Below are 27607 nucleotides of genomic sequence, written 5' to 3' on the forward strand. Positions count from 1 at the left end.
TGGTTTGGATCTTTCACCACAGATATTTACAAAGATGTGGCAGTATTTTCCTTTCTCTTCGTTTCCCTGGGGTGATGCTGAGTGGTGGGTTATTTTAAGTGCCATGGTGATAACCTTGGCCCCATTTGCTTCTGTCTTACAGCATTCCATCATCCCAAGAGGGTCTCTTTCTCTGAAAGTGTTGGCAGAATTGCCCATTATTGTTGTTTTAATGTATCAGGTATGTGTACTGCTTACTAGTTTCTTGGGGTTTTGGCTTCTTATTTTATGACAAAATTCATTTCTGATTTTCTGTGGCAAACAGAACGTGTGTGGTGCACACGTGCCAACTAATGTAGAGTTTTTCTTGGTATGCCAAATTATTTTGCTATAGCAGAGTGTAAGAGCATGAAAATCTGATATGTTTGCTTTTAGCTCTACAAACTGAATATCCACAATGTCGTTGCTGAATTTGTGCCCTTGATCATGAATACCATTGCAATTCAGGTATCCACACAAGCCAGGTGAGATTTCTCCGGATGGCGACATGGCTCACTGCCACGGTTCTTTAATTCCAAGTGAAAATATGCTCACTGTCGTCTTTCATAAGACACGAAAATTTTGAGTGATAAAAGTTCTGGTAAAGCGATATGCGTTTTTGACTTTTTGAACTTGTGTTTCAGTCATGATGTTAATGGTTGTTTCAGTTCCTTGTTCTGTAAAGATGAGCTGATAACCATGGGTTTAGGGGTCTTGTGAATTTAGAGCTCCCGTTACATGTTCCTGTGCTCACTCCCAGCTGTGGGATATCCAAGCCTCTCCACTTTCAGGCCCCTGCTCTTGCTGTGCCTTTCAGCCCGAGTGCTGGAACGTTTTCTCCCCCTCGTTCCCTTCCCCTCCCTGTCAGCCTTAACCACCGAGTATGTGAACCGTGCATATTCATCTTGCGAGGCCCCCTTGAAGCTTTTCCCCAAATGTAACAGCATTCCTCTTAAGACCTTTGTCACTTTACTCTCTTGACTGTAACCCATCTGGCTCTGAGCCATTGGAAGACAGGACCTGAGATTAATCAGCCGTAACAAGCCCCGGTGGCCCTTTATGGGGTCTTTTATGGAGCCCCTGGTCCCCTGATGCAGTCTGCTGGCTGTGTTCATCAGTCTGGCGTTGGCTGTTTGGGTGCACGTTATGGCTGCCGTGCCGCGGCTTGGAGAACGGCTTGCTTTTTATGCTTTTAAATCCTTTGTGTTAATCTGAACTGGTTGGTGCTGTGTTTTTGTCTGTGTAGAAATCAAACTTTTGGGTCTTAGTAATTATCGTAGGCTTTGATTAATATTAACATAACCTAAAGAGTTAAGAGTTAATATTGTAAATTCTATTCATTCCTCATTCAGGCAACATAAGCTTTACAACAAGGAGTTGTATGCTGATTTTATTGCTGCTCAGATCAAAACATTGTCATTTTTAGCCTATATCATCAGAATTTATCAGGTAAGTTCACTGACTTTTAAGGCAGGTTTACTGAGATCTAATTTACACACAGTAAAATTCACCCTTTGTAGGTATACAGTTCTTTGAATTGACAAATTCATACAGTTGGTAACCACCCAACACACCAAAATCTAGAACATTCCCACCACCCCCAAAATTCCCTTTTATATGTTGTCCATTTCCTCCTCGGTCCCTGGCAAACACTGACTTTGTGGCCCCTAGTTTTGCCTTTTCCATAATGTCAAAAAAACGGATCCTATGGTGGGTAGTGTGGGTAACCTTTTGGGTGTCGCTTCTTTGACTTAGCAGTAGTGCGGAGGTTCATCCTTGTTATTTTATTTTTATCGGTGGATAGTCGTCTTAGTTTGCTTAGGCTTCCCTAACAAAATACCATAGACTGGGTGGCTCGGCCAACAAAAATCAGTTTTCTCACAGTTCTGCAGATTGGGAAGGCCAAGATCAAGGTTCTGGCTGGGTTCAGTTTCTGGTGAGGACTCTTCCTGGGTTACGGATCACTGCTTTCTTGCTGTGTCCTTGCCCGGGGCGGGGAGTGGTAGTGAGAGATTGCTTTTTCTCTTCTAAGGCCACAGTCATATTGATTAAGGCCTCATTCTCAAGATCCCATTTAATCTTAATTACCTTCAAAAGACTCTGGTTTCCAGGTCTAGTCACAGTGAGGGTGAGGGCTTCAGCCTGAATTTGGGGGATCACAGTGTGGTCTATAGCCACAAGGTATGGATGCACCAGGCTGTGTTTATCCATTCCACAGTTGCTAACCATTTGGGTTGTTTCTGATTTTTTTTTTTTTAATTTTTTTTTTTCAACGTTTTTTTATTTATTTTTGGGACAGAGAGAGACAGAGCATGAACGGGGGAGGGGCAGAGAGAGAGGGAGACACAGAATCGGAAACAGGCTCCAGTCTCTGAGCCATCAGCCCAGAGCCTGACGCGGGGCTCGAACCCACGGACCACGAGATCGTGACCTGGCTGAAGTCGGACGCTTAACCGACTGCACCACCCAGGCGCCCCTATTTTTTTTAAAGCAACTTTGTCAGGATATAATTCACATATCCTAAAATTCACCTTTTTAAAGTGTATAGTTAAGTGCTTCTGGTGTATTCATAGAGATTTATACAGTCACCGCCACTATCCAATTTTAGAACTGTTTTTTCACCCTCTGAAGAATTCCCATACTGATCGGCAGCGGTGTGATTCGTTCTAGGCCCCTAGCCCTGGCTACCACTGATGTCCTTTCTGTCACTAGATGCGCTGATTTCATTTCTGGCCATTGTAGATAAGGCCGATATAAATAAATACTGGTGCACAGGTTTTTGTGGGGATGGATTTGGTGCATTGAGTTTTGCTGTTGGAAGTTGGTGTGACAGCAAGTTATGAGGAGAGATTGGAACTTTAAAATAAAAAATGGCATCCTTAATTAACCGGTGAGAGAGGGCGATTATGTCTCTGTTTTTCCCCCACTTGTAGTTGTAGTCTGTCCTTATTTCAGTCTTGAAGAACTTGAAAGAGAGAAACGACACCTTATTTCCCATCAGTCATACCACGTTTTTGAATAAAAGTCTTGTGTAGCTGTAGTTATTGTAAAGTGTGGCATGAATTTAGTCCTGATCTGTCCTGTAGCAGTGAATTATAATTATTTTCTTAAGGGAGAGACTTTATTATTTTCAGGAAAAGTGAAAATGGAAACATGTATGCCAGATTGTTTACAGTAAAAACTACCTTTGAAAGCATTCTTATTTTTGTCCTTTAAGTGCATTTGTCTCAATAATGACACCGTATACTAAGAAAACGTATGTTTGGTTTCAAAAATCTGAATTAGTGGTGGCTCAGTCAGTTGAGCATCTGACTTCGGCTCAGGTCACGATCTCATCATAGTTCATGAGTTCGAGCCCCGTGTCGGGCTCTGTGCTGACAGCTCAGAGCCTGGAGCCTGCTTTGCATTCTGTGTCTCCCTCCCTCTCTGTCCCTCCTTTGCCCGCGTGCTCGCTCGCTCTCTCTCTCTTTCTCTCTCTCACAAAAATAAACAAACATTGGGGCACCTGGGTGGCTCAGTCAGTAAAGTGTCTGACTTTGGCTCAGGTCATGATCTCGCGGTTTGTGAGTTCGAGCCCTGCGTCAGGCTCTGTGCTGTCAGCTCAGAGCCTGGAACCTGCTTTGGATTCTGTGTCTCTCTCTCTCTTTCTGTTCCTCCCCCACTTGCTCTCTGTCTCTCTCTCAAAAATAAACATTAAAAAAAATAAAAACTAAACATTAAAAAAATTTTTTTTAATATGAATTAGGTACTCCTGGATATTTTATTTTATTTATTTAAAAAAAATTTTTTTTAATGTTTGTCTATTTTTGAGAGAGGGAGAGAGAGCATGAGCGGGGAAGGAGCAGAGAGAGAGAGGGAGACACAGAATCCGAAACAGGCTCCAGGCTCTGAGCTGTCAGCACAGAGACCGATGCAGGGCTCGAACTCACAAACTATGAGATCATGACCTGAGCCGAAGCCGGACGCTCAACCAACTGAGCCAGCTAGGCTCCCGACTCCTGGATATTTTAATCAGCTTGAGCTACCTTGGTGAATTGCCTTCTTAACATGCCTCAAAAGGAAACTGACTAGAGCTTATTCTGAGTTGATGAAAGGTGTCTCTGGTGTCATTCACAACTTAACGGGATGACGGAGTGGATGATGTCTTAGGAAATTTTCAATATTTACTTCTCCTGCTTTCTCACCACTGATGAAATGATTCAGGTGCATTGTTAAAAGTTGGGAAAATACAGAACAGTACAAAGAAGTTGTCTGTAATTCCATTATATAAAAGAAACCGCTACTTAACATTTCTGTACATCCTTCCACTGTGGCAGCGTGCATGCAAACTACTAAAACTTTCTGGATAATACTTGCTTATTAGGATGACCACTTTATGAGGGTCCCTTGAATGAAGCATAGTCTTACTGAACTCTTTTGAAGTTTATAAAATGGGGGTTTTTCTTACTACCTATCTGTAACTGTTGCTTTCCTCCTTCTTTTTATAGGAGTTGGTGACTAAGTACTCTCAGCAGATGGTAAAAGGAATGTTACAGTTACTTTCAAATTGCCCAGCAGAGACTGCACACCTCAGAAAGGAACTTCTCATTGCTGCAAAGCATATCCTCACCACAGAGCTAAGAAACCGTATGTCCACCTTGTCTCGGGATGTTTGTGCGGCCATGCTGGCGTGGTCCTGTCACCATCTTTGGGGTGGGACCGCGGGTCTTTAGTTCCTTCACACGTTTTAGGCTCCATGTGTCCTTCTTTCTGTATTGCTGTGTTGTGTTTACTTTTCCCCTTCCTTTCTCTGCCTCTTGCCTCCGCCCTCTTGGGCTGCCTCTCTTTGCCTGCCACCAGGTTTCTCTGTGCTGTCCGAACAGTCTCATAATTAGCGTGGTCGTTCCCTTAGCGTAGCATATGTCCTCAGCATCTCATGGTATTTCTCTACCTTTTGGGTGCATATCTTTTGAAATGGCAAGTAGCTGTTTGCTTGTTGATTCATAGCCAGTAACCCTTGAAAGGTGAGAAGAAAACGGTTTTCTTCCTCCGTGCTGTGAAACAGCTTGGGGGATTGGTCCTGTTTTGATGCATAAGACCGATAATTGCTTTTGGCCAATCTGATAATTATATTTTTTCTGTCAGTTATTGATACATATTTTTTTAATGTTTATTCATTTTTGAGGAGGGAGGCAGAGAGAGAGGGAGATACAGAATCTGAAGTAGGCTCCAGGCTCTGAGCCCAATGTGGGGCTCGAACCCACGAATCGCAGGATCATGACCTGAGCCAAAGTCCAGACCCTTAACCAACTGAGCCACCCAGGTGCCCCAATACATAATTTTAAAATATTTTTGTATTTGCTGTGTCCAAATTCCATCCTAAATGTTTTGAGGGGGATAATCTTTTCCCCCAGTAATTGTTCAATATTAAGTGGGTTTTTTTTGCCTCTGGTTTGTAAATCAGAACATATATAAAACTAAGATTGGGCTTCTTTACATAATTCTTAAACATGAAGGGAGAGATACAGTTTGCGTGCTTACACGTGAGCTAATATGATAAAGCTCAAATGTTTTTATGTTATTAAAATACAAGTTATGCATGTAGATATAGCTGAGTAGAATATAGATATTTTTAAAACCCTTTGTGTGTGAAATGTAACATAGCAAAGTGCACAAAAGAAATGTATGATTTGCCAAAAATTACAGAACCGATGTGCGTGAACATCACCCAGGATGAGAAATTCAGCGTCCCCAGCACGCAAAGCCCCCACGTGCCTCCAGGGCTGAGGGCCATTGCGACTTGTCCAGTCACGGCTCCCTTGGCTGTATGTGCTTTTTCTCCGTGTTCATCTCTGAACACTGTTGAAATAGAAGAATTTTACACGGAACACTTTAAAATCTCTCCACTGCAGTTCTCAGTAACTGTTGGCATTCCTGCCATTTCGAGTGAGGAGGATCTGGGGGTGTCTTTGGGGAGCTGTGTAGCAGGTTTCTACTTGTGGAAACGCTGACAGAGCGCTTCTCGGACAGCCCATGTTCTGTCCCCCACAGCCCGGCCGTGTGAAGCCACACGGCTCGGGTTTGGTCTTCAGGCTGTGCCGCCAAGATGAGTGCATTTCTGAGCTGCTGCTCTTGGGGTTTGACCACATCAGTCGCGTTGAATACAGCTTTTACACCTCCCTTGCACCCCCCCGACCCCCGCGCCCCGTGCCCTCCTGCCTTTTAAGTCTTTCTACTGATGGGCTTGATTTTTTTTTTTTTTTAACAAGCTGTTTTAGGATACTTTATTTTGAAAGTATCTTAGGTAGCAACATCACAACTTACAAAGGTGTCTATTTAAAAGACACACCTAATCACATTCGATATTAGTAGTATTATATATTAGTATAAAATACAAAAAATGTGTATACGTAAAATTTACACGTCCATCAACATTTTAAGGTATCTGAAATGATAGTAAATAAATAGTAACCCCTTTGCACGAATTCTGAAGAGCAGTAGTTTGAGAAAACCTGGCTGTTTCACAAAGTTACCCATTTTCTGATTCTGGGTCATGGAGGGAATCTGGGAACCCATGCCTGCGCCTTAATTTCTTACCACTTCCTCCTCCCACTCTTTGCTCGTCCGTAGCCAGCCCGCCAGTGTTTGGTGCCTGAGTCCTTTGCATCTTTCCTTCTGTGCGTCCTTCCTATTGACTACCTCTGAGGACATTCCAGGCATGTCCCCTTCTCTGACTTCAGAGGGGCAGTTTGTCGCTGCTTTCATTTGGTACTTGTCCCTGTGCTGCCTGGCTTTGGGAATTAGCCAGAGATGTGCTCTGTGCCTCTCTGCGTCTGTTCTGTCTTTGACCCTTAGTAGCTATTAGCTGGCGAAGGATGTATTTTATTTGACTTATCAAAGATGGCCACGGTGTCAGACTTGTCCTAGAATCTAAGCATTCTCTGGATGTTTGTGGCCAGAGCTCCCGGCAGCGGGGCGGGGGTTGTGTGTATGGCAGAGAGACCTAAAAAATGTGGGTTGCTGCCCTCTGTGCACATCCTCAGAAATGTGAGTTGTCCCTGAGTGAAGACGAGCTGTTTCTACTCTGGTTGGCTCTACAGGCCCACAGGGGAGCAGGGAGGGGGTTTGGTGAGGATTCCACCTGTAGGATTAGAGACAGAACCCTGGTGAGCCTCACTCAGCCAGGGAGTTGGGACCTATGTCTACCAGAACCCTGCAAAATTTCGAGACTTTGGTACTTTATGTGGAGAAATACCCTTCTTTCTCCGTACTTCTCCATAATGAGTAAGCATGAAATGTTTAAGGAGGGGAGGACTCCAGGGCAGTGAGTAAAGGGGCGTTTAGAGGGTCTGCCCCTCTTCTCCAGGCAGGTGTGGGCCAATAGTGGCAGCTCTTTTTTCCCCCTAAGACTTTTAAGTGACCGCTATACCCAGCGTGGGGCTTGACTCAACCCCAAGATCGAGAGTCACGTGCTCTTCCGGCTCAGCCCACCAGGCACCTCGATGGCGGCAGCTTCTGAGGAGGATGGGGCGGGCCTGCAGTGAAGCGCTGGGGCAGGTTCTCTGCCAGGGGCCAGGAAGCTCCCTTGGTCTGGTTTGTCCTCCGATTCTGCATGTGATCCCAACCGTGTCTTTGACAGCACACGGCCCAGCAAAGCCGGGGTCTTTGAAATACGGCGCACGTGACTTTCTCCCGCCCACGCGTCTCCCAGTCTAGATGGCTTGTTGACAGCAGGCTGGCTACCGTGAGGAAGCCTGCTGTGTCATGGGTGTAATGGGTGACGTGTGCACCGGGTGTTTGTGTTTTAGAGTTCATCCCTTGCATGGACAAGCTCTTTGATGAATCCATACTGATTGGATCAGGATATACTGCTCGGGAGACTCTCAGGTACGATATTCAGCCCATGAGGTCTGTTGGCTAAATCGGGGGAGTCGGGGTGGTGGGCCCTGGCCCTTCATGTGTGAGCGTTTCAACAGACGCTCTCCACAGACCTTTGCTCTCCCGTGGGGATTTAGAATTGCGGGAAATTTGGAAACGCTTTAGGTTGGTTTTTGTGTGTTGGCTTAAAGGGAAGATTCAGAGTAGTTGTCTTGATGTCAGTTGTAGGCACAACTTGATCTGACTCGTATTGGTTTTTTGTTGGGGTTGTTTTGTTTTGTTTGCTGTTTACATAATAAGTACATCTCTTTATTATAAAAGAATATGTAAGTACCCAACGAGAAGAAAGAAGGGAAGAAAACAAACGTCTTTGTTCTACATAAGGAGTTCAAGTAACATGGATAATATTTTGGTGCATTTCCTTCTAGTCTTTGTTTTTTATTCATTTCATAAAATAAATGTGGTTGTGACCATGTTTCTTTCTAAAGGAGAAAATTAACAGTTTATCGTTTTTTACAGTGTAAAATGAGTCAACATTAGTAATTGTTTGGTTCTAATTTGGGAGCTGTGATAGATCTTTTGAAAAATAGGAAGAATACTTTGAATACGATGTACACTATTCACTGTGATGGCCATGTAAAATCGTTACAAGTACAAAGACGCTTTTTTTTATTTTTATTTTTTTAATGTTTGTTTAGTTTTGAGACAGAGACAGAGTGCGAGTGGGGGAGGGGCAGAGAGAGAGGGAAACACAGAATCTGAAACAGGCTCCAGACTCTGAGCTGTCAGCACACAGCCCGACGCGGGGCTCGAACTCACGAACCATGAGATCGTGACCTGAGCCAAAGTCAGACGCTTAACCAACTGAGCCACTCAGGCGCCCCAATACAAAGACACTTTTTATGTAGCTTGGGGTTGAACCAGCCTGCAACTGGGCATCAGATGGTGTCACTCCTAGAAGACCTAGAAAGCGTGCCCCAGGTGCACCGCCCCTGTGCTCTGTTCCTGGGGCAGGTAGTGGGAGAAGTGGTGGCCCGCAGACGCGGCCCTGCGGGCATGTTGGGACGGATGCTCACTAGCGGGGGTCTCTGCCCACAGGCCCCTCGCCTACAGCACGTTGGCCGACCTCGTGCACCACGTCCGTCAGCACCTGCCCCTCAGCGACCTCTCCCTCGCCGTCCAGCTCTTTGCCAAGAACATCGATGACGAGTCCCTGCCCAGCAGCATCCAGACCATGTCCTGCAAGCTGCTGCTGAACCTGGTGGACTGCATCCGTTCCAAGAGCGAGCAGGAGAGCGGCAACGGGAGGGACGTCCTGATGCGGATGCTGGAGGTACCAGCTCTCCTGGGAGGTGTGGGCGTCCTGCGTGCTTTCATCCCAATGCCCACTTCTGGACTCGTACCGGTGGTTTACTGACCAGGTCATGCAGCCTTCCGATTGCCGAGCTCAATCCCGGGTGTCAGACCTCCTGGGTTCAAATCCCCCGCTAGCCAGGTGCCCTTGGACAAGATGCTTAACATCTCTGTGCCAGCCTGCTCCTAGCCAGGGATACAGTCAGTGTCTGCCTCCCGGGATTGTCGTGAGCGCTAAGTAAATGATACGTGGACGCTCCCCACACTGTTCCTGGCAAGTATTTCAGGGACACTGTGTGGTTCCTGGCGAGTACCTAGAAGAGGGATTACAGGCACACTGTATAGCCAGGGGAGGCGCCCGGTTGGGTGCGTGGGGACAGAGTACAGTGTGATTGCTGAGGCCAGCAGCCGATAGTGTGGGTCTGGAGTAGTCTGGGCCACGCGTCCAGGCTTCTGCGACAAGTCCCCCAGCTTTTCTGAGCCAGATTCCTCACAGTGACGGTGGAGGTAGGGACGCCACTGTAGTTCTCCTTGGGGAGGATGGCACACTTCTCTTCGGCAAGTGGCTTCAGAGAGCTTCTCCTGTCTCCTGGAAGGGCTGCCAGCCTGTGGAAGAAGAATGATTTTTGTCTTTCTCTCCCCTTTCTCTTTCTGCTAGGTCTTTGTCCTCAAATTCCACACCATTGCCCGGTACCAGCTCTCTGCCATCTTTAAGAAGTGCAAGCCTCAGTCAGAACTCGGAGCGGTGGAGGCAGCCCTGCCCGGGGTGCCCGCTGCCCCTGCGGCCCCGGGCCCCGCCCCCTCCCCTGCGCCTGTCCCCACCCCCGCCCCGCCCCCACCCCCGACCCCAGCCACCCCCGTGACCCCGGCCCCTGTGCCTCCGTTTGAAAAGCAAGGAGAAAAGGATAAAGAGGACAAGCAGACATTCCAGGTCACAGATTGCCGAAGTTTGGTCAAAACCTTGGTCTGTGGTGTCAAGACCATCACGTGGGGCATAACGTCATGTAAAGCACCTGGTGGTAATTCCGCTCTTGAATTATTTAGATGGGATGTTTTCTGCAGAGTGGGTGTTGTTCACTTTAACTGATTATGCTCTCTCTTTTCCAGAAGCTCAGTTCATTCCCAACAAGCAGTTACAGCCCAAAGAGACTCAGATTTATATAAAACTTGTGAAATATGCAATGCAGGCTTTAGATATTTATCAGGTAAGGAAGTGCCCTCAAACCAGGCTCCTGAGTGTGGGAAACGCCCCTGGGATGAGGGTGCCGGTGATGTGATGGAAGGGGTCCTAAAAGGCTCGATTTACTGCAGATTGTCTGCAGTGTTCGTGTCCCCAGATTTGCTCTTGTTCTGTAGTGTAGCATTGCTTTAACGGTGAAGATTTTCCTTGTAAGTGTCAGCGTGAGCATTTGGTGGGGGAGGCGGTCTGTGTACATGGAACGCAGTGGAAGCAAGATGGAAGTTTTACTAAATTTGTTCTCGCGTGGAACGCTTAGCAAAGCTTTTTTGCTTGTTTTAATTATTTTCCAAAACTAAGCTGAGAATAGAGAATTAAAAAGATGGGAGAACATTTATTATGTAATTCAAACGCTGTGTTGTAAACATGCAGCTGGTCCAGTTATGTTATGGAATACATTCAGAGACGCCTGGTTTTAAGAGCCATGGGTTTCTTCCCTGTGCTAGGTCCAGATAGCTGGAAATGGACAGACCTACATCCGAGTAGCAAACTGCCAGACTGTCAGAATGAAGGAGGAGAAGGAGGTGTTGGAACACTTCGCCGGCGTGTTCACAATGATGAATCCCTTAACGTTTAAAGAAATCTTTCAGACGACAGTCCCTTACATGGTGGAAAGAATCTCAAAAAATTATGCTCTTCAGGTATAAAACTCTGTCTTATCCTTTGAACGTTGATTTTATTTTATTTTTTTTATTTTTATTTTTGGGACAGAGAGAGACAGAGCATGAACAGGGGAGGGGCAGAGAGAGAGGGAGACACAGAATCGGAAACAGGCTCCAGGCTCCGAGCCATCAGCCCAGAGCCTGACACGGGGCTCGAACTCACGGACCGCGAGATCGTGACCTGGCTGAAGTCGGACGCTTAACCGACTGCGCCACCCAGGCGCCCCTGAACGTTGATTTTAAAATTACTTGTTGATGTGTGGAGCGCTTGGCATTTTCTTTACTTTGAGGGTGTTCTAAATGATATGCCTAAGGACGTGCTGGTAGAAAAATTTAGAGAGATGTTAGGACATAGTATTTTTTGTTCAAAATATCAAGATGTCTTGGATCAGTTTCTTTCATTAGTAGAAATTAAATATATGTTAGATGTAGGCTCCTGGTATTTGATAGTGAAGATAAAATAATGGACGTGAGTGTTTGAAGTGAACGGCCCTACTCCGTGCTTGGCAGGTTTACAAATTTTTTTCCTAGGGTGGATAATTAATTTCTTGTGCTGTCTGTTACAGATTTGATTTTGTGTTTTTGGAAAGTTCATTACTTAGTGTTAAGGCTACTTTGAGGATTGTTTTTGTCAAGCACGGTTCTCCTTTTGACAGATTGTTGCCAACTCCTTCTTGGCGAACCCTACTACCTCGGCTCTGTTCGCCACAATCCTGGTGGAGTACCTCCTGGACCGCCTGCCGGAGATGGGCTCCAGCGTGGAGGTCTCCAACCTGTACCTCAAGCTGTTCAAGCTGGTCTTTGGCTCAGTCTCCCTCTTTGCAGCTGAAAACGAACAAATGCTGAAGGTAAAGCTTGTGGAGCCAAGTGTACTTTGTTTTGGGGAGTTTTGGGTTGTGTTTTACTTCCTGTTCTCCATTTGCATGGAAATGGGAGGTGTTGTTTTTAGATTTGTAAAGTGCTCTTTGAGTTCATAGATATTCGGGCCAGTAAGGGCCTAAATGTGAAGAACGTTTCAGAGGATTCATCCATCATTTGAAATGAAAGCTTCAGAGTGCCCGTGGCAGGCAGTGGGTTGTTGTTAGTATTGCCACCACTAATTTTTTTTTTTTTAATTCCAGTTTCTTTCTCTGGATTACACAAAATAGCACATCGTTCTTATTTTAAAAATTGAGTAATGGGAAAAAAGCAAGGGAAAAATCTCTACCAGCTTCTCTTGTCCGAAGAGAAACAGGTGGCTTTTGTAACAGTTCTGATTCTGCCAGCCGTCTTCCGCTCTAACTTCGTGTCTTCGCCGTGTTCTTATCTTCCTTGGCAGTACGGGGAACATCTCATTTCGGGACCACTTGTTTGGTTTTCCTCTTTATGAATTCTAACTAATTGGTATCCCTTACTAGGACCGTTTCGGAGGGACATGTCTCCTAACGTAGTGGATGACCAGTGCAGTCTAATTCCATCTCTTCAGTTACTTGATTTTATAGCAAACGACTAAAAAAACTTACCCATGGTTACATGTCCCACTGAAAAGGCAGCAGACGGTGGTACAAAAACCTAATAAAAATTCATTTCCACTTAAGGCAAAATATTTTAATTCCTGTAGGAAGCTGAGTATTAGCAGCAGTTTTATCTAAAGTGTAATGTCTTCCCGCCGTGGGAGGGGGGTTTTATTAGGTTTTTTGTACCCCCCTGAAGTCACAAACAAGATCCTTTTTTTTTTTCCCCTCCTGGAGCAGTAAATGTACAGGCGGTGACCAGGAGCACCAGTAAGCTCTGTTTTTATGTGACCGCTCCCTCAGATTTTCTCCGTTCTGTCGCAGTCACTTAGCAACAACCTGAACATTACTTTTGTGTTCACCTAAAAGAAAAATACTTGTATTTTTCTAAGAACAAATGCTTAACTGTAATACGCGTCCACACAATTTGGTGTCTTTGAAAAATTTAATTTTTGCCGGTATTAGATGCACAACAACAAAACCAGAATAAAACCTGATGGTAGGATACATGCACACGTACATTGTGCCACGTATGATAACAAATTGGGAACGATGTCAGTGACACAGTTCACTGTAAACATACCTGTAGAACATTTCGTGTGCAGCTGAACCTGTTACGTGTTAAAATCAGCGTTTGAAGTACAAAATAAAAAGCTAGTCTGGCTTTAAATGTTAATTAATGTTATTACAGGCTGATAGGGTACTTTTATTATTATTATTATTATTATTATTATTAAAGAAAAATTTTTGATTAAGTCTTCCAAGATCTTACGATCTCAGTTTTTGAGGCTCTTCCAGACGTTGTGTGTATCCTTTTTGATCGTGAGGTTCCACTTCCTTTCGGTTACTTTCTGCATTTAGATTGTTCTAGGAAATGGGCATCTTCATCCTGTTTGATTATTTAGTCTTAGGTGGGAAGTGACCATATTGAGTTGCAGAGCAGAACGGACAGACCCTCTGGTTCCTGCTCCAGAGTGTTACCTTTTCAACATCGTGTAACTGCACAGTAACGTAGGAGCCTATTAAATGCTTCTTCTGCAGCCATCCTGGTGGAAACCAGCATAATATTTCAAGACAAATTAATCTGAGCCAAATAAAGGATGGAAAGGTCTTGTTTTGTTTTGCCTTTAGGAGTGAACTCGTCAGAACTACCTTCCATCCCTGTTTACAGTGAACCTTCAGCATGAGTTCGGAGGGTGTCGCCCATCCTCATTTAGAGCGTGTTAACTTGCCTTTTCTCCACCGCGCAGCCCCACCTGCACAAGATCGTGAACAGCTCAATGGAACTTGCACAGACTGCCAAAGAGCCCTATAACTACTTCCTGCTGCTCCGGGCCCTGTTCCGCTCCATTGGGGGAGGTAGCCATGACCTCCTGTATCAGGAATTTTTGCCTCTCCTACCAAACCTCCTGCAAGGTCAGAGCAGTGATTTTGGTTGCCTTTTAGTCTTGTGTGCATGTATGGGTTTGGCTGACTGTGGTTGTGGGGTTCATTCATCCTCTGCATCCAGTGAAGGTCTTGGTGAGGGGATATATGTACGTATCCCGTGCCAGAGGTGTGTGTGTGTCCATGTGTTCATGTTCCCGTGTCCCACTCTCTCTAAAGGCAGTAGGACTTTGAAGGGAGCCCCCTTGTTCAGGGATGGACCTTCCCCTCCCTACTCAAGAGTTGAACAGGAGTTGGAAGGTTTCCATCACCCTGGTTAGGACTTGGTTGTATTTTTGTAGCATTTGGTAAGCAAGTCTACAAAGTGGTTTCTAGTGGCTTAGTAGTAATGTCAGGGATCCCTAGTTGGAGACAGAGTCAGAATAAGAAGAGAAAAAGCAATTATAAAGCTGATTTATAAGTGTGTATTTTTACTTTGAGGTAAACTTACGTAACCAGAATCCTGCGATTCCGGTGTGACCAGGAATGCTTTCAAGATATAGAGCTAAAGGGGATCCTTAAAGAAAAGCCATTTACAACGTATAGTACCCAGGAGGCATTGGGAAAAAGTCGGCCATGTTGCCTGTAACATGGCCATGAGTCCACCCTGCAAGGTGGCCCATCCGTTATTTAACCCCATCTCCAGTCATTCCCCAGCCTGAGTCCTCTGTTCTGTGGAGTCTCATTTCCTCCTCCCCAGGCTCATTTCTCCCTATCTACTTTTGTTTGAGTGGATCCCCTTCTGGGAACTTAACCTTTCTCCTTCTCCTCCTTTGGACCCTGAATCCAGTGCTGTTACTTTGTGATGCCTTCCCTGATCGATCTTTTCTCTGCGCTCTCTCCATCTTGCACTGCCTGGGATGCATCCACTGTTCTAGGCCTTTCTCTTTCTAGCTGGTCTCTGAGCACTCAGGGCAGGTCCTGATCTGACATGTTTCAGTTAGGAAGGAGCTCAGCTTACCCTCACAAAAAGCAGGGATGTTGTCTTTGTGAGAAGGAAGATCGTCTCCATTTGCAGGAAATGAAAGTGGATTTAAAAAAAAACAAAAACGTTTATTTTACAGCAGAGACCTCAACTGTGGTCTCTTGGAAACCTGAAAAAACATGTGAGGTTGTAAACCTCAAGCTTGAGGTGAAGGTATCTTATAGGGGTCTTGTGTCTCTGGATCAGGCTTGTTAAAAACAACAACGTGATTCTTAAAAGATCCATGTGTGATATTAGCTATCTCATTAGGATTAATTAACATTAAATAATTGTATCATAGCTTACGTTATAGTTGTATGAAGCCTGCTGTTGTCACCATGAACATGACGGACAGAAGGGTCATGGTTCTAGAATAGGTTTAGCTGATGTAGTAGATGAGACGTAAAACGTCTTCCTGTCATTGCGCTGATGTTGATAGTAGAAGGTGGAACAGTTATTCTGTACGATTAACTCTGGCCCGTCTGGGGGTGATGTTCTTCTCTGATGCCCGCAAACCCTGCTTCTAGGCCTGAACATGCTGCAGAGCGGCCTGCACAAGCAGCACATGAAGGACCTGTTCGTGGAGCTGTGTCTCACGGTGCCCGTGCGGCTGAGCTCCCTCCTGCCCTACCTGCCCATGTTAATGGATCCCTTGGTGTCTGCTCTCAACGGCTCGCAGACGCTGGTCAGCCAAGGCCTGAGGACCCTGGAGCTGTGCGTGGACAACCTGCAGCCCGATTTCCTCTATGACCACATCCAGCCTGTCCGTGCGGAGCTCATGCAGGTAAGTGTGCGTTCTCGCAGGGGCCGGCCCAGCGCCGGCTGTTGGGGGCTCACGGATTGGTTTTCCCGGGGCTTCTAGGCTAGTGTTTCCGGAAATGACAGCCCCCCCACCCCCAGTGAGCTGCCTGCGCCCCGTGTTGGGCTCTCTGCAAGATGAAGTGGTGTAGTTTTTAACCTCTTCATGAGTCTCCTGGCTTATGAAAAGATGTGTAGAAATATGTATTAAATAGACATTTGCAGTGTTGCCCTTTTTTCAGAGGGTTTTCACGAGGGTCACAGACTCATTTAAGTTGATGACCTGTGAGGGCAGGTGCTGTGGTTACTATGTGCTGCCAGGAAGAGCCTTTCTTTGTCCACGAGAGATCTCGGGATGCTGCAGTGAAGAGAATCACGCTCCTGAGGAAGTGCAGGTGTTCACTTTCGGGTCAAGGGAATTGAAGCAGATAATTGAGATGGTTTTGAAAACATGTTTTCTTCCTTAGAGTTTGGATGTCAAATATTAGGTTTTGCCTTCACGTTTTGCTGTCGTTACGGATTTGTAATGTAGTCGGTAATTGTTAGAAGCGTAGGCTGCCTGTCCCTGTACTGCCTCTCAGCTTTGGAGTATTTGGCCCCAACTAGAGGTCCGAATGCCAGCTTCAAAGGATGGAGACTCAGTAACCCTAAAAGACAGGAATCTGGATTGGAAACTGCAGTGTGCACTTGAAGCTGGGTTTGGGAGACTTTCCTCCCCAGTCCTGAGATAGGGACCCTGTGTGCCATCTGGGTGGGAGAGGATGGGGCTGGCGGTTGGGTCAGGGCCTCCAAGTCCACTTTCCCAGCCGTCCTTTGGAGGATTGACGGAGAGCCTGCCTCAGGAGAGAACGGCACTGTTGGTTCTGGAAGGCAAACCCTGGGCCTGACCCAGGTGTGGGTGAGCAGCACGTGGGAGGAGGAAGTGGGGCTGGGCTCATGGGCCTCTTGCTGTTTCATGAGGCAGACAGTCCTGGGAGACAGGGGCGAGGCTCCTTCCTGCTTTTGGAGCCCCAGTAATCCCCGCCCCCCCACACTAGACAAGTGTCATAGTCTGTTTCTCTGTGGTCTCCTCAACCAGCACTCGCTCCCAGTGCCACCCCCTCCCGGGGGGTTAAGCAGAAACTCCCTCTCCTGAGGGTACATGAGGAGTGGTGGGGCCGGGTGGAGCGGTAGAGGTTGGGGGGGTGGGGGGGATTAGCACCTCTCAGCAGGGGTTCCTGATGGACAGGCCTTGGTGGACCTTTAGGAACATAAGAGAAGTTGAAATTTTGCTTTAAAGAAAATTCTAAGATTTTACGTTGGCTGTTGCTAGATGCTAATATCTGGTATTGTTATGGAAGGTGATCTAAGAAAATAGACTTAAATAGACTTTTTTTTTTTAAGTTTGAGAGAGAGAGCATGCCTGCACCTGCACATGAACCAGAGAGGGACAGAGAGAGAGCGAGAGAATCCCAAGCTGGTTCCTTGGTGTCCATGCAGAGCCCAGCAAGGGGCTCAAACTCACGAACTGTGAGATCATGTCCTGAGTCAAAATCAGGAGTCGGACATTAAACCAAATGAGCCGCCCAAGTGCCCCTAGACAGACATAGTAATTTTGAGGACTTAGATAGTTTAGGTGAAAGAATGTGGGAAGATTGACCAGAGTTTTTTGAAACAGTTGAGTGTGTGTGGTCCTTATACACTGATACAAGGTGCGCGTACTTGTTATCTGTTCCCAGAATGCGGGGCCTGTCATGATTGTGTTTTCGCCCTTCACCATCTTTTCTAACACGAAGTTTGAAATGTATAAGATCGTTTATCCGATTCGTAGGAATTTATCTTGTTTGTAAGTTATAAAGCCTAATAATCGAAGTAAAAACCTGAGAACTCACCATCAAATCCAGGACAAGGACTTTAACAGTAAAGAGCATTTCCCTCCATGCCTCTTCTGGTCCCATTTTGTATATATGTTTACACGATATATTGCTTAGTTTTCTTGCTCTTGAGCTCTGCGATATTTATCATATGCTACTGTATCATATGCTACATATACATATTTTGCTACATATCATATGCTACTATTTATCGTGTGTTTCAGGAACATGGAAGAACATTTATGTTTATATGTGCGTTTTAAAGAAAATTTTTCTGGAAGGATACATAAGATTAATAACATTGGCTTCTCCCAATAAGGGGAAATTTGTGTTTGGGGGACAGAGATGGGAGGAAGAATTTTTGCTGTATAATTTGCTACAACTTGAAAAGTTTGATTTGTGAACTATGAGGATGCCTTGCCTTGCAAGGATTTTAATCAAAGTACTTTGGTTTTTAGGCTTTATGGCGCACTTTACGCAATCCTGCTGATAGCATTTCTCACGTGGCCTATCGTGTACTTGGTAAATTTGGTGGCAGTAACAGGAAGATGTTGAAGGAGTCCCAGAAGCTGCACTATGTTGTGACCGAGGTTCAAGGCCCCAGTATCACAGTGGAGTTTTCTGATTGTAAAGCATCTCTTCAGCTCCCGATGGAGAAGGTAAATTTGGAAATCTGCAGGAGCTTCTTAAGGATACTATACATTTCATTTTAAGAAAGTGAATTTCTGTTTGCAAATACGTAAATAAAACATGTCTTTCTTGCCAGGGAATTTCTTTTTTAAGATTTTGTTTGTAAGTAAGCCCTATACCCAGTGTGGGGCTCTAACTCACAACCCCAAGATCAAGAGTCAAATGCTCTACTGACTGAGCCAGGCAGGTGCCCTTGGGGAGGGAGTTTCTAGCTCAAAGGACAGACTGTTTTGGGGGACCAGCTTGGGTGGCAAAGGGGCTTTCCTAACACCAGGAGGCCGGTGGGGGTGTACTGCCTGGAGAACTCTGGACCCTTGAGCAGTTTCATGTTTCCTGATGGAGCAGGAGACACCGCCGCCCAGCCCACCCCTTCCTTGAACTTAGTCCGTTTCATTGCCTAACAGGCTTTACTTCAAGTGTCATTAGAACCCAAGTTTATCCCATACTTGTCATTCCTGAGCACCCACTTCTCCCATTCTCTATCCAGACGTAGCACCTGCTGTCTCTCCTGGCTCCTGAGCCCTCTGCGGGCAGCTCTGTGGTCTCTCTCTATCTGCCATTTGGAACTCCTGTCCCGTTGGGTAGAAAATGGGCAGACAGCATGCCCAGCATCATGCCCGAGTGTCCACTCTGCTGCTTTTGCTTTGTCATTTTGAAAACTGTTCCCCCTTTCACCTCATCGAGCCCTCCTGGTCCTTTGTCACATGCATCTTGGTCCACTTTACCATGATCTACATTGTTCAGGTTGACTTCTCCGCCTTATTGTAGAGCCAGCCTTCTTCCACCCTCCCTTAGAACTTTTGTTACCGTGTCTTTTCAGGATGTTTATCTAGTCGTTACATACTGTTTTTTTTTGTTTTTTTTTTAATGTTTTGTTTATTTTTGAGAGAGAGCATGCAAGTTGGGGAGGGGCAGAGAGAGAGGAGGACAGGGAATCTGAAGCGGGCTTGGCACTGACCGCAGCAAGCCTGATGCAGGGTTTGAGCTCACGCACCAAACTGAGATCGTAACCCGAGCCAAAGTCGGACGCTCACCCGACTGGGCCACCCAGGCATCCCGTACTGGCTGTTTTTTTAAAGGGTGTTAGAGTAGGCCTCCGAGTGCATCTCAGTGACTCCGCCGTTTTAGTAAGCCAGATGCCAGCTGGATTCCTGAACTCCTTGCAAACAGATCTGGTCTTAAACCAGCATTTCGTGGCCTGGACCCACTCAAAGCCCTCCCTTTGCTCAGGGCTGACTGTCCTGTTGTGTCATAGTGTAGAGCTCTGCCTGTTCACTTCTCTGTATTCAAACCTTACCCACATAGTGAGTTCTGTGATTTTTTTTCTTTTTTTTCAATCAGGCTTTATTAAACATCTATGGGGAACGATGCCCATCATGGATAAATGTCCCTCCGGGGTTCTCATCCATCATCCTCTCTCAATATCCTGTATCCCCCACTTCTCAAGCACTCACATTGTCCCTGACCCTCCCCCAGCCCGTAGATAGGTGTCCTCTCCAGACCTCACAGTGAGACGCAACCCTAGCTTCTCCCCCAAACCTTAATAAAAATATTTGCCAAATAAGCACTAGTTTCCTCCTAAGAGAATACAGCTAAAATGCTGCCTTTACATTGCAAGTTACTGAAGTGAACATCCTGGGTCTGAAGCATGTTCCCAGAGTGTAGGTAATGTCTTAACCCAGGACTGTTTGCTCCAGCCCTGTCAGTGGCAAGCTTGGTATTAGTCGTGAAAACTAAGGTATCTGACTTTCATTTGATGCTGCATAGACTAAGCAGAGCAGGAAATCTCTTTAGAAGTAGTTTTTCCCCCAAAGAAGAAACCAAGTTTTGAAGATTGGCTCCCACATCCTCCTGGACTCCCCTACAGACTTTGGGTGCACGAGGGGCCGGCTTCCTAGCAGGCAGAGGCCGAGGGCGCGCAGCACCCCACACAGCCGGTGGGGCTGCCAGGGCCAAGGGCATGAGCTCATGGCCAGGCCAGGTGCTGGCGAATTTTCGCAAACAGTCCTGCTCGTGGCACATTGCAACGCTCTGTTCTTTTGGCAGGTAATTGGCTCAAAGGTTGCATTGATTCTTACTGCTTCTGAAATTGTCTCCACATGATTTGTTACCTGTTGGTGACCAGGGCAGAGGCGGTGGGAGGAGGGACAGTGCTGCGGTGCCCCGGGCTCGGGCACAACAGTGAGGACCTGTTGTCATGCTCTTTGTGACTGTGTGTGAGTGTTTAGGGCAGGGCTGCTGGCCCTGTCTGCATCCACTGCTTCCTCACACACAGCCTAGATGAATCATTTAACGCCCATCACTTCTTCTGCTTACAGGGTTTATAGCTATAGAATTGTCATTGAGGCTAATCTCTTAGCTGTTAAAGGCTTCACGTGATTTTTTGTTTATGATTATGCCTCCCCAGCCTTCCTGGTCAATCTAATTGAACAGGATAAAATTAGTACATATAACTGTGTAGGTTTTCTGAAAAAGTAAAGAAAGCTCTTTTGTCTTGTAAAGAGAGAATTTTGTGGTCAGGTAATTTCTGCATAAACTACGCTTTTTGTGTTTGCCGTAGGCCATCGAAACCGCTCTAGACTGCCTGAAGAGCGCCAACACAGAGCCTTACTACCGGAGGCAGGCGTGGGAGGTGATCAAGTGCTTCCTGGTGGCAATGATGAGTCTGGAGGACAATAAACATGCCCTCTACCAGCTTCTCGCACACCCTAAGTATGTTGGGGACGTGGTTTTCTGTGATTAGTGCATCTTCCATCAGGATTTAGGGTGGAGAGCACCTCCCAGATCTCCGCGGTGCTAGGACTTTTCTCCATCAAGTCGGGAAGTCAGCCTGTGATCTGCCTAGTGATGCTTCTCTGGGCTTTTCGAGAAAATGAAGAGGCGAAACTGGGTGCTTGAGGATTAGAATTTACCTCCTTTGTAGTCTGACTGTTGCCTCCTGAGGCTGTCAGCTTCAGGGAGCAAGGGTCCTGGCCTTTTCTGTCCTGTTATGAACCATTATATCCTTAGCGCTGGGCACGTGATAGACATTCAGCGGATCTTTTGCTTTTCTGATCCATAGTGACCCTTCCATTCCCCAGATGCTTGTCATGTGATATTTATATTTTGTTCTTATCAGTTATTGCTATGACCTTAGGTGGTGGTCTTTTGTGATCATGTGTGGGTGTTAATCTTTCTGTGTCACATTGCAGGGAGGGGACTTTGGCTCTGTATTTACACGTTTCTCAGAGCATCGATGATGGGTGATCCATGCACTGTCAGTGAGGCCTCTAATAACCGGGTCTGATATAGTTCCCGTGGTGATTTTTCCTGTCTTTTCTTTTTATTTTTTTAAATGTTTTCTTTATTTTTGAGAGAGAGAGAGACAGAGAACTAGCAGGGGAGGGGCAGAGAGAGAGGGAGACACAGAATCTGAAGCTGAGCTGTCAGCACAGAGCCCAATGTAGGGCCCAAACCCATGAACCATGAGATCATGACCTGAGCCAAAGTCAGACGCTTAAGACTGAGCCACCCGGGCACCTTGGCATGGTGTGATTTTTCAACATACAATAGGTGTATAGCTGCCTTCAAGAGTTTTCATTTCTGTTTGATTGTTGATGGGTTTCTTTCTTTCTTTCTTTCTTTCTTTCTTTCTTTCTTTCTTTCTTTCTTTTTGTTTTAAAGTTTATTTTTGAGAGAGATAGCACGAGTGGGGGAGGGGCAGAGAGAAAGGGAGAGCCAGAATCTGAAACAGGCTCCAGGCTCTGAGCTGGCAGCACAGAGCCCAATGCGCGGCTTGAACTCAAAATGGCAAGATCATGATGTAGGCCAAGGTCAGATGCTTAACCGACTGAGCCACCCAGGCACCCCAAATGATTGGTTTATTTCTTAGAATTTGACTTAGTTACAAAAGACAGAAGTCCAACATCCACTTTCTTTAAAAACTATAAAGATACTAAATCTGCTGCCACAGTGTAATTTTGCTCTGATTCCTTGCCTGTGCTCATATTAAGTAGAACACACTTGGGATCTCTTGAACCATTGGTTGTAGATATTCTTGATGAAGTTCATCCTGTTTGAATCCAGGTGTTACTGGAATTAAAGCAGAGAAATGAACGCACTTCGGCCTGTCTGAACAAGGGGAAGGTTGGCAAGCTGAAAATGAAAACAGAAGTGCTGGTGACATCATCAGGTCGGGACTTTGGTGTTGTGATGACAGATCCAATCTTGTCTTTCAGCTTTACAGAAAAGACCATCCCTAATGTCATCATATCACATCGCTACAAAGCACAGGACACTCCAGCTCGGAAGACGTTTGAGCAGGCCCTGACTGGGGCGTTCATGTCTGCCGTCATTAAGGATCTCCGGCCCAGCGCCCTGCCCTTTGTCGCCAGCTTGATCCGCCACTACACGATGGTGGCAGTTGCCCAGCAGTGTGGTGAGTGGGGGGTGCAAGTGCTCGCGTGACTTCCTTGGGCTGCTTCCACAGCTCCACAAGGACTTCATGGTATTTCAGAGAAGCCGTTTGGCTGCTTGATTTTTGGCCTTTGCTTTTTTAATCCCCACTTATTGCGGGATAATCGATATTTCAGTGATGGGTGCAACATTAACTTAAAAATTGTTACCACGTTTCATTTGTAAAATATGTTCGTTTAATATTTTGGCCCTTTGTTTTTCATGAAAATGGGGGCGGAATACTTTTGGGCACTCCGCGTGTAAAAGTTTGTGGTCCCCCTTGTTGCCGGTCTTTCTTGTGTTGTTTTCCAAGGCCGAGCCTCCCCCTCTGTCCTCCTGCTGTCAGCTGGCTTCCCTCAAGTCTTTGTGCTTTTCTCGGTTCCTGGAGTGGTCATCCCTGCCACCCCTCAGGCTCTGGATGGGGACGGGCCACTTTTGTTTGTCTCTTTGCTTCTCTTCCTAATCCATCCGGACGGGTGCTTTTGCAGAAGGCAATAAAATGTCCTGACACTGTCAGTTGCTGTGTAAGTTTCTGAACACTTACTCCCAGCTTCTGCAGCTCCTCCCAGACCGGCGCTGGGCAGGTGTTCCCAAGACCCCTCACCCTCCAGAGCAGCAAAGCAACTTCCTTTGAACACCGCAGAACACCTAGAACTTTCCCTCTTGTATCTCTCCTTGGCTTTCTTGGTCCGGATAGTCAATGCTATAAGGTTTATTTTAGATCATTCCTCAGTGTCTCTCCATTAATGTCTTTTCCAGCAGACTTGTAAGCTGCCTGATGATGCCTATCTTGCTGGGTGCCTCCAAGGCATTAATTAATAGCAGATTATTTTCTGTGTGTTGGGTGTCAGGCCCAAGTTGCTTTTTAATTGTTATTTGTATGTCAGGAAGTCCAGAGCATAGCCCACAGTCATTTCTGTGCTGTGCCCCTTGGTCTCTTCAATGGTTTTTACTTTTTTTTCTTTATGTTTAATTTATTTTTGAGAGAGAGCAGGAGTTGGGGAGGGGCAGAGAGAGAGGGAGGCTCAGAATCTGAAGCAGGCTCCAGGCTCCGAGCTGTCAGCACAGAGCCCGATGCCGGGCTCGAACTCATGAACTATAAGATCATGACCTGTGCTGAAGTCGGATGCTTAACCGATGGGGCACCCAGCCCTCCCTAATTTTCTAAAACAAGGAACCTGATGGTGATTTTCATTTTAAACGAATGCATTTTTGAGTTATGACTGAGAAAATCTGAAAAGAATACTGTTTATAACGGAAATAATTCAGAAAAATCACCTTAGTGTGAATTAGACCACTTAGTTTACAAGTAATTGCAACTTAACAGAAGTTGGTCTAAAGTACCAGTGCTGGCAAATTAGTCGGAGAAGAGCAAGTCTCATATCGTTTCATTCATAGGAGGTCTTTAAGATACAAAACAGATGAACATAAGGGAAGGGAAACAAAAATAACATAAAAACAGGGAGGGGGACAAAACATAAGATACTCTTAAATATAGAGAACAGACAGAGGGTTGCTGGAGGGGTTTTGTGGGGGGTGGGACGGGCTAAATGGGTAAGGGGCACTAAGGAATCTACTCCTGAAATCATTGTTGCACTATCTGCTAACTAATTTGGATGAAAACTTAAATAAGTTATTAAAAAGTTTTTTCATAAAGGAAAAAAAAAAAGTACCAGCGTGGGCTTTTATTGAGCTCCTGACCTCTAGTTTGAAAACGAGGTAGTGTAGGGGTGCCTGGCTATTGGAGTTGGTAGAGTATGCAAGTCTTGATCCTCAGTCTCATGCGTTTGAGCCCCATGTTGGGTGCAGAGACTACTAAAAACATAAACTTAAAAAAGTTTTAGGGGCGCCTGGGTGGCTCGGTCGGTTAAGCATCCGACTCATGATCTTAGCTCAGGTCATGATCTCGCTGTCATGAGCTCGAACCCTGCATGGGGCTCTGCGCTGACAGTGCAGAGCCCGCTTGGGATCCTCTCTTTCCCTCTCTCTCTGCCCCCTCCCTGCTTGCACAGGCGCACGCTCACTCTCACTCTCTCCCTAAAAATAAATAAACTTAAGTGTTTTAAAAATGAGGTAGTTTTGGGGCGCCTGGGTGGCTCAGTTGGTTAAGCGTCCAACTTTGGCTCAGGTCATGATCTCACAGTTCGTGAGTTCGAGCCCTGCGTCGGGCTCTGTGCTGACAGCTCAGAGCCTGGAGCCTGTTTCCGATTCTGTGTCTCCCTCTCTCTGACCCTCCCCTGTTCATGCTCTGTCTCTCCCTGTCTCAAAAATAAATAAAACGTTAAAAAAAAATTTAAAAATGAGGTAGTTTTGCCATTTGAGGGACAAGAACGTCCATGGAAATAACCTTGACTTTCTCCCATGCCTGCTGCCTCTCTTTCAGGTCCTTTCCTGCTTCCTTGCTACCAGGTGGGCAGCCAGCCCAGCACAGCCATGTTCCACAGTGAAGAAAATGGGTCCAAAGGAATGGATCCCTTGGTCCTAATTGATGCAATAGCCATTTGCATGGCATACGAGGAAAAGGAGCTTTGCAAGATTGGAGAGGTGGCACTAGCTGTGATATTTGATGTTGCCAGTATCATCCTGGGCTCAAAGGAGAGGGTAAGGAAAGACTGAGAAGCATCTGCTCTTTTGGGGGTGTTTGTGCCTGCGGGTAGCCTGGAAACTGGTGGTTTAAGAGTTGCAGTAACATGATAGTTTGTGCTTCTGTTTTTCTCCCCAGGCGTGCCAGCTGCCTCTGTTTTCTTACATCGTAGAACGCTTGTGTGCGTGTTGCTATGAGCAGGCCTGGTATGCAAAGCTGGGGGGTGTGGTGTCCATTAAATTTCTCATGGAGCGGCTGCCTCTCACTTGGGTTCTCCAGAACCAGCAGACGTTCCTCAAAGCGCTTCTCTTTGTCATGATGGACTTGACTGGAGAGGTAGGTAATGGGTGGTCCCAAACCTAACCAAGCTGTTCCAGAAACTGATTTGCCTGGAGAATAGTTAGTATGAAGCAGTTCTGGAAATGGGCTCTCCTAGCAGCTCAGATTTCGTTATGGCATCTTGAATAAAAAAGACAGGTCAGAACCACCATAGGCTCTCCCTGGTTGTCTAAATATCTGTCTGCCTTGCTAAGGAATGGTCACAGGCCAGAGTACATAACACGGCACATCTCTCCGTAAAGGGAAACGATACTACTCACTCTTGCCGTAGAGCTAAATAGTGCAGGTGCTGCAGGAGTTCCTGTGGAAGCTGCATTTTTCGGGACCTATGTGCAGGTGTAACTCGAACAAATAGAGTACAGCGGGCATTGCCAGCTCGTCTGTCGCGTAAATATAAGGAGTGTGTCCAGATCTGCATTTTCTTTTCTGAGTGACCTATGGAAATTGTAGGAAGGCGACTTGGCTCCTGAAGTACTGAACGGGGGTTGTTAAATTAGGTGGTGCAAGGGGTGCAGGCGCTCAGCCACAGCCCTTTTCGTTCTGAGGAGTCCCTGGCCTGCAGGTTTCCAACGGGGCGGTTGCCATGGCAAAGACCACCTTGGAGCAGCTTCTGATGAGGTGTGCGACACCTTTAAAAGATGAAGAGCGAGCCGAAGAGATCGTGGCAGCTCAGGAGAAGTCCTTTCACCACGTGACACATGACTTGGTTCGAGAAGTCACCTCTCCAAATTCCACTGTGAGAAAACAGGCCATGCATTCCCTGCAGGTCTTAGCCCAGGTCACTGGGAAAAGTGTGACAGTGATCATGGAGCCCCATAAAGAGGTGAGATTTCTGCCACTGGAATTAGGATCATTTGAGCAAAACTTTTGAGGCAGTTTTCCTTCAAATCTGACTTGAAGGTGATGTATGACTGGGAATTGTGTGTCCACCTCACAGAGTGCTACTGGACGTGCTCTCTCTGATCTCAAATAGGCAGAAAGCGGCGTGCTTGTATCAGTGGCTATACTCGTAGTTGTCAGTGTCAGGAGAACAGAGGGCCCATTTCCTGGGTCTCTGTAGTACAGTCCGGTCACTCTTGTTTTAAGAGCGGTGACTCTAGAGACTCAGGAGGTAAACGTATTTGACACGTAACTATCTATGATCCGGTGTTCGCGCACGGAACCTCCCCTCCCTTCCCTAACTAAAGGACGTTCGTGATAACTTTTTATCTCGTGGTTCTCAAATTGGTAATTATTTTCGAGTACTGTGAGGAGCAGTATTTGCTTTTTAGGGACAACTGGTCAGTAGTGCTTCCTCCTTTCCTCTCCCAGGTCCTCCAGGATATGGTCCCACCCAAGAAGCATTTGCTCAGACACCAGCCTGCCAATGCGCAAATTGGCCTGATGGAGGGGAACACGTTCTGTACCACGCTACAGCCCAGGCTCTTCACAATGGATCTTAACGTGGTGGAACATAAGGTGTTCTACACAGAGGTAGGGGGGTGGTGGTGCGGCGTGGTGTGGATGGTGATGACGTGTGTCTGGTAGCCTGTCTTTGTGCGCAAAGACTGGTCAGGCAGCATTCAGAGAAGGCATAGGTGGCGACCACAGGTAACCAGCCATAACCTGGCCCAGCACGCCGCACAGGTACGTACGTGACAGGCCTGGTGACCAGAGATGTTCGACCACGTGTGGCTGTTTTCCAAGTCCGTAGAACTGTGTGAGCCCTCTACGAGGAACCTTGCTGTCCAGGGCCTTAAAGATGTCATCTAGAGAAAGATGTACTATCTGCTCTGATCACCGTCATCAGCTGGTGCCCAGAGCAAGACTGGCTCAGAGCAAGGGCCGGTTCATTGAATATGTTCATCACTTAAGAATGTGCCATGCACCGTGGAGAACCTACTTCACAGGAATGCCTTTA

General features: G+C 46.3%; 1 protein-coding gene across 16 annotated transcripts in view; it reads left to right on the forward strand.

Annotated features, from left to right (window-relative positions):
• The window catches only part of TRRAP (transformation/transcription domain associated protein), a 113779-nt gene that overhangs the window by 15514 nt on the left and 70658 nt on the right, over positions 1-27607 (forward strand). For 13 of the 16 annotated variants that reach the window (XM_040455881.1, XM_040455877.1, XM_040455888.1 and 10 more), the window contains exons 9-27: positions 143-220; positions 415-503; positions 1371-1467; positions 4506-4644; positions 7806-7884; positions 8974-9208; positions 9887-10247; positions 10336-10433; positions 10912-11106; positions 11784-11975; positions 13871-14036; positions 15537-15793; positions 18119-18319; positions 20911-21062; positions 22568-22767; positions 25168-25385; positions 25507-25704; positions 26270-26530; positions 27019-27180. In XM_040455881.1, the coding sequence (XP_040311815.1) occupies positions 143-220; positions 415-503; positions 1371-1467; positions 4506-4644; positions 7806-7884; positions 8974-9208; positions 9887-10247; positions 10336-10433; positions 10912-11106; positions 11784-11975; positions 13871-14036; positions 15537-15793; positions 18119-18319; positions 20911-21062; positions 22568-22767; positions 25168-25385; positions 25507-25704; positions 26270-26530; positions 27019-27180 (3378 nt within the window). The remainder of the gene's footprint in view (positions 1-142; positions 221-414; positions 504-1370; positions 1468-4505; positions 4645-7805; positions 7885-8973; positions 9209-9886; positions 10248-10335; positions 10434-10911; positions 11107-11783; positions 11976-13870; positions 14037-15536; positions 15794-18118; positions 18320-20910; positions 21063-22567; positions 22768-25167; positions 25386-25506; positions 25705-26269; positions 26531-27018; positions 27181-27607) is intronic. The other 3 variants (XM_040455883.1, XM_040455891.1, XM_040455884.1) reach the window with 2 other exon arrangements.

This window comes from Herpailurus yagouaroundi, unplaced genomic scaffold (assembly GCF_014898765.1).
Source record: "Herpailurus yagouaroundi ecotype Mexico unplaced genomic scaffold, PumYag 216, whole genome shotgun sequence".
NCBI lineage: Eukaryota > Metazoa > Chordata > Mammalia > Carnivora > Felidae > Herpailurus > Herpailurus yagouaroundi.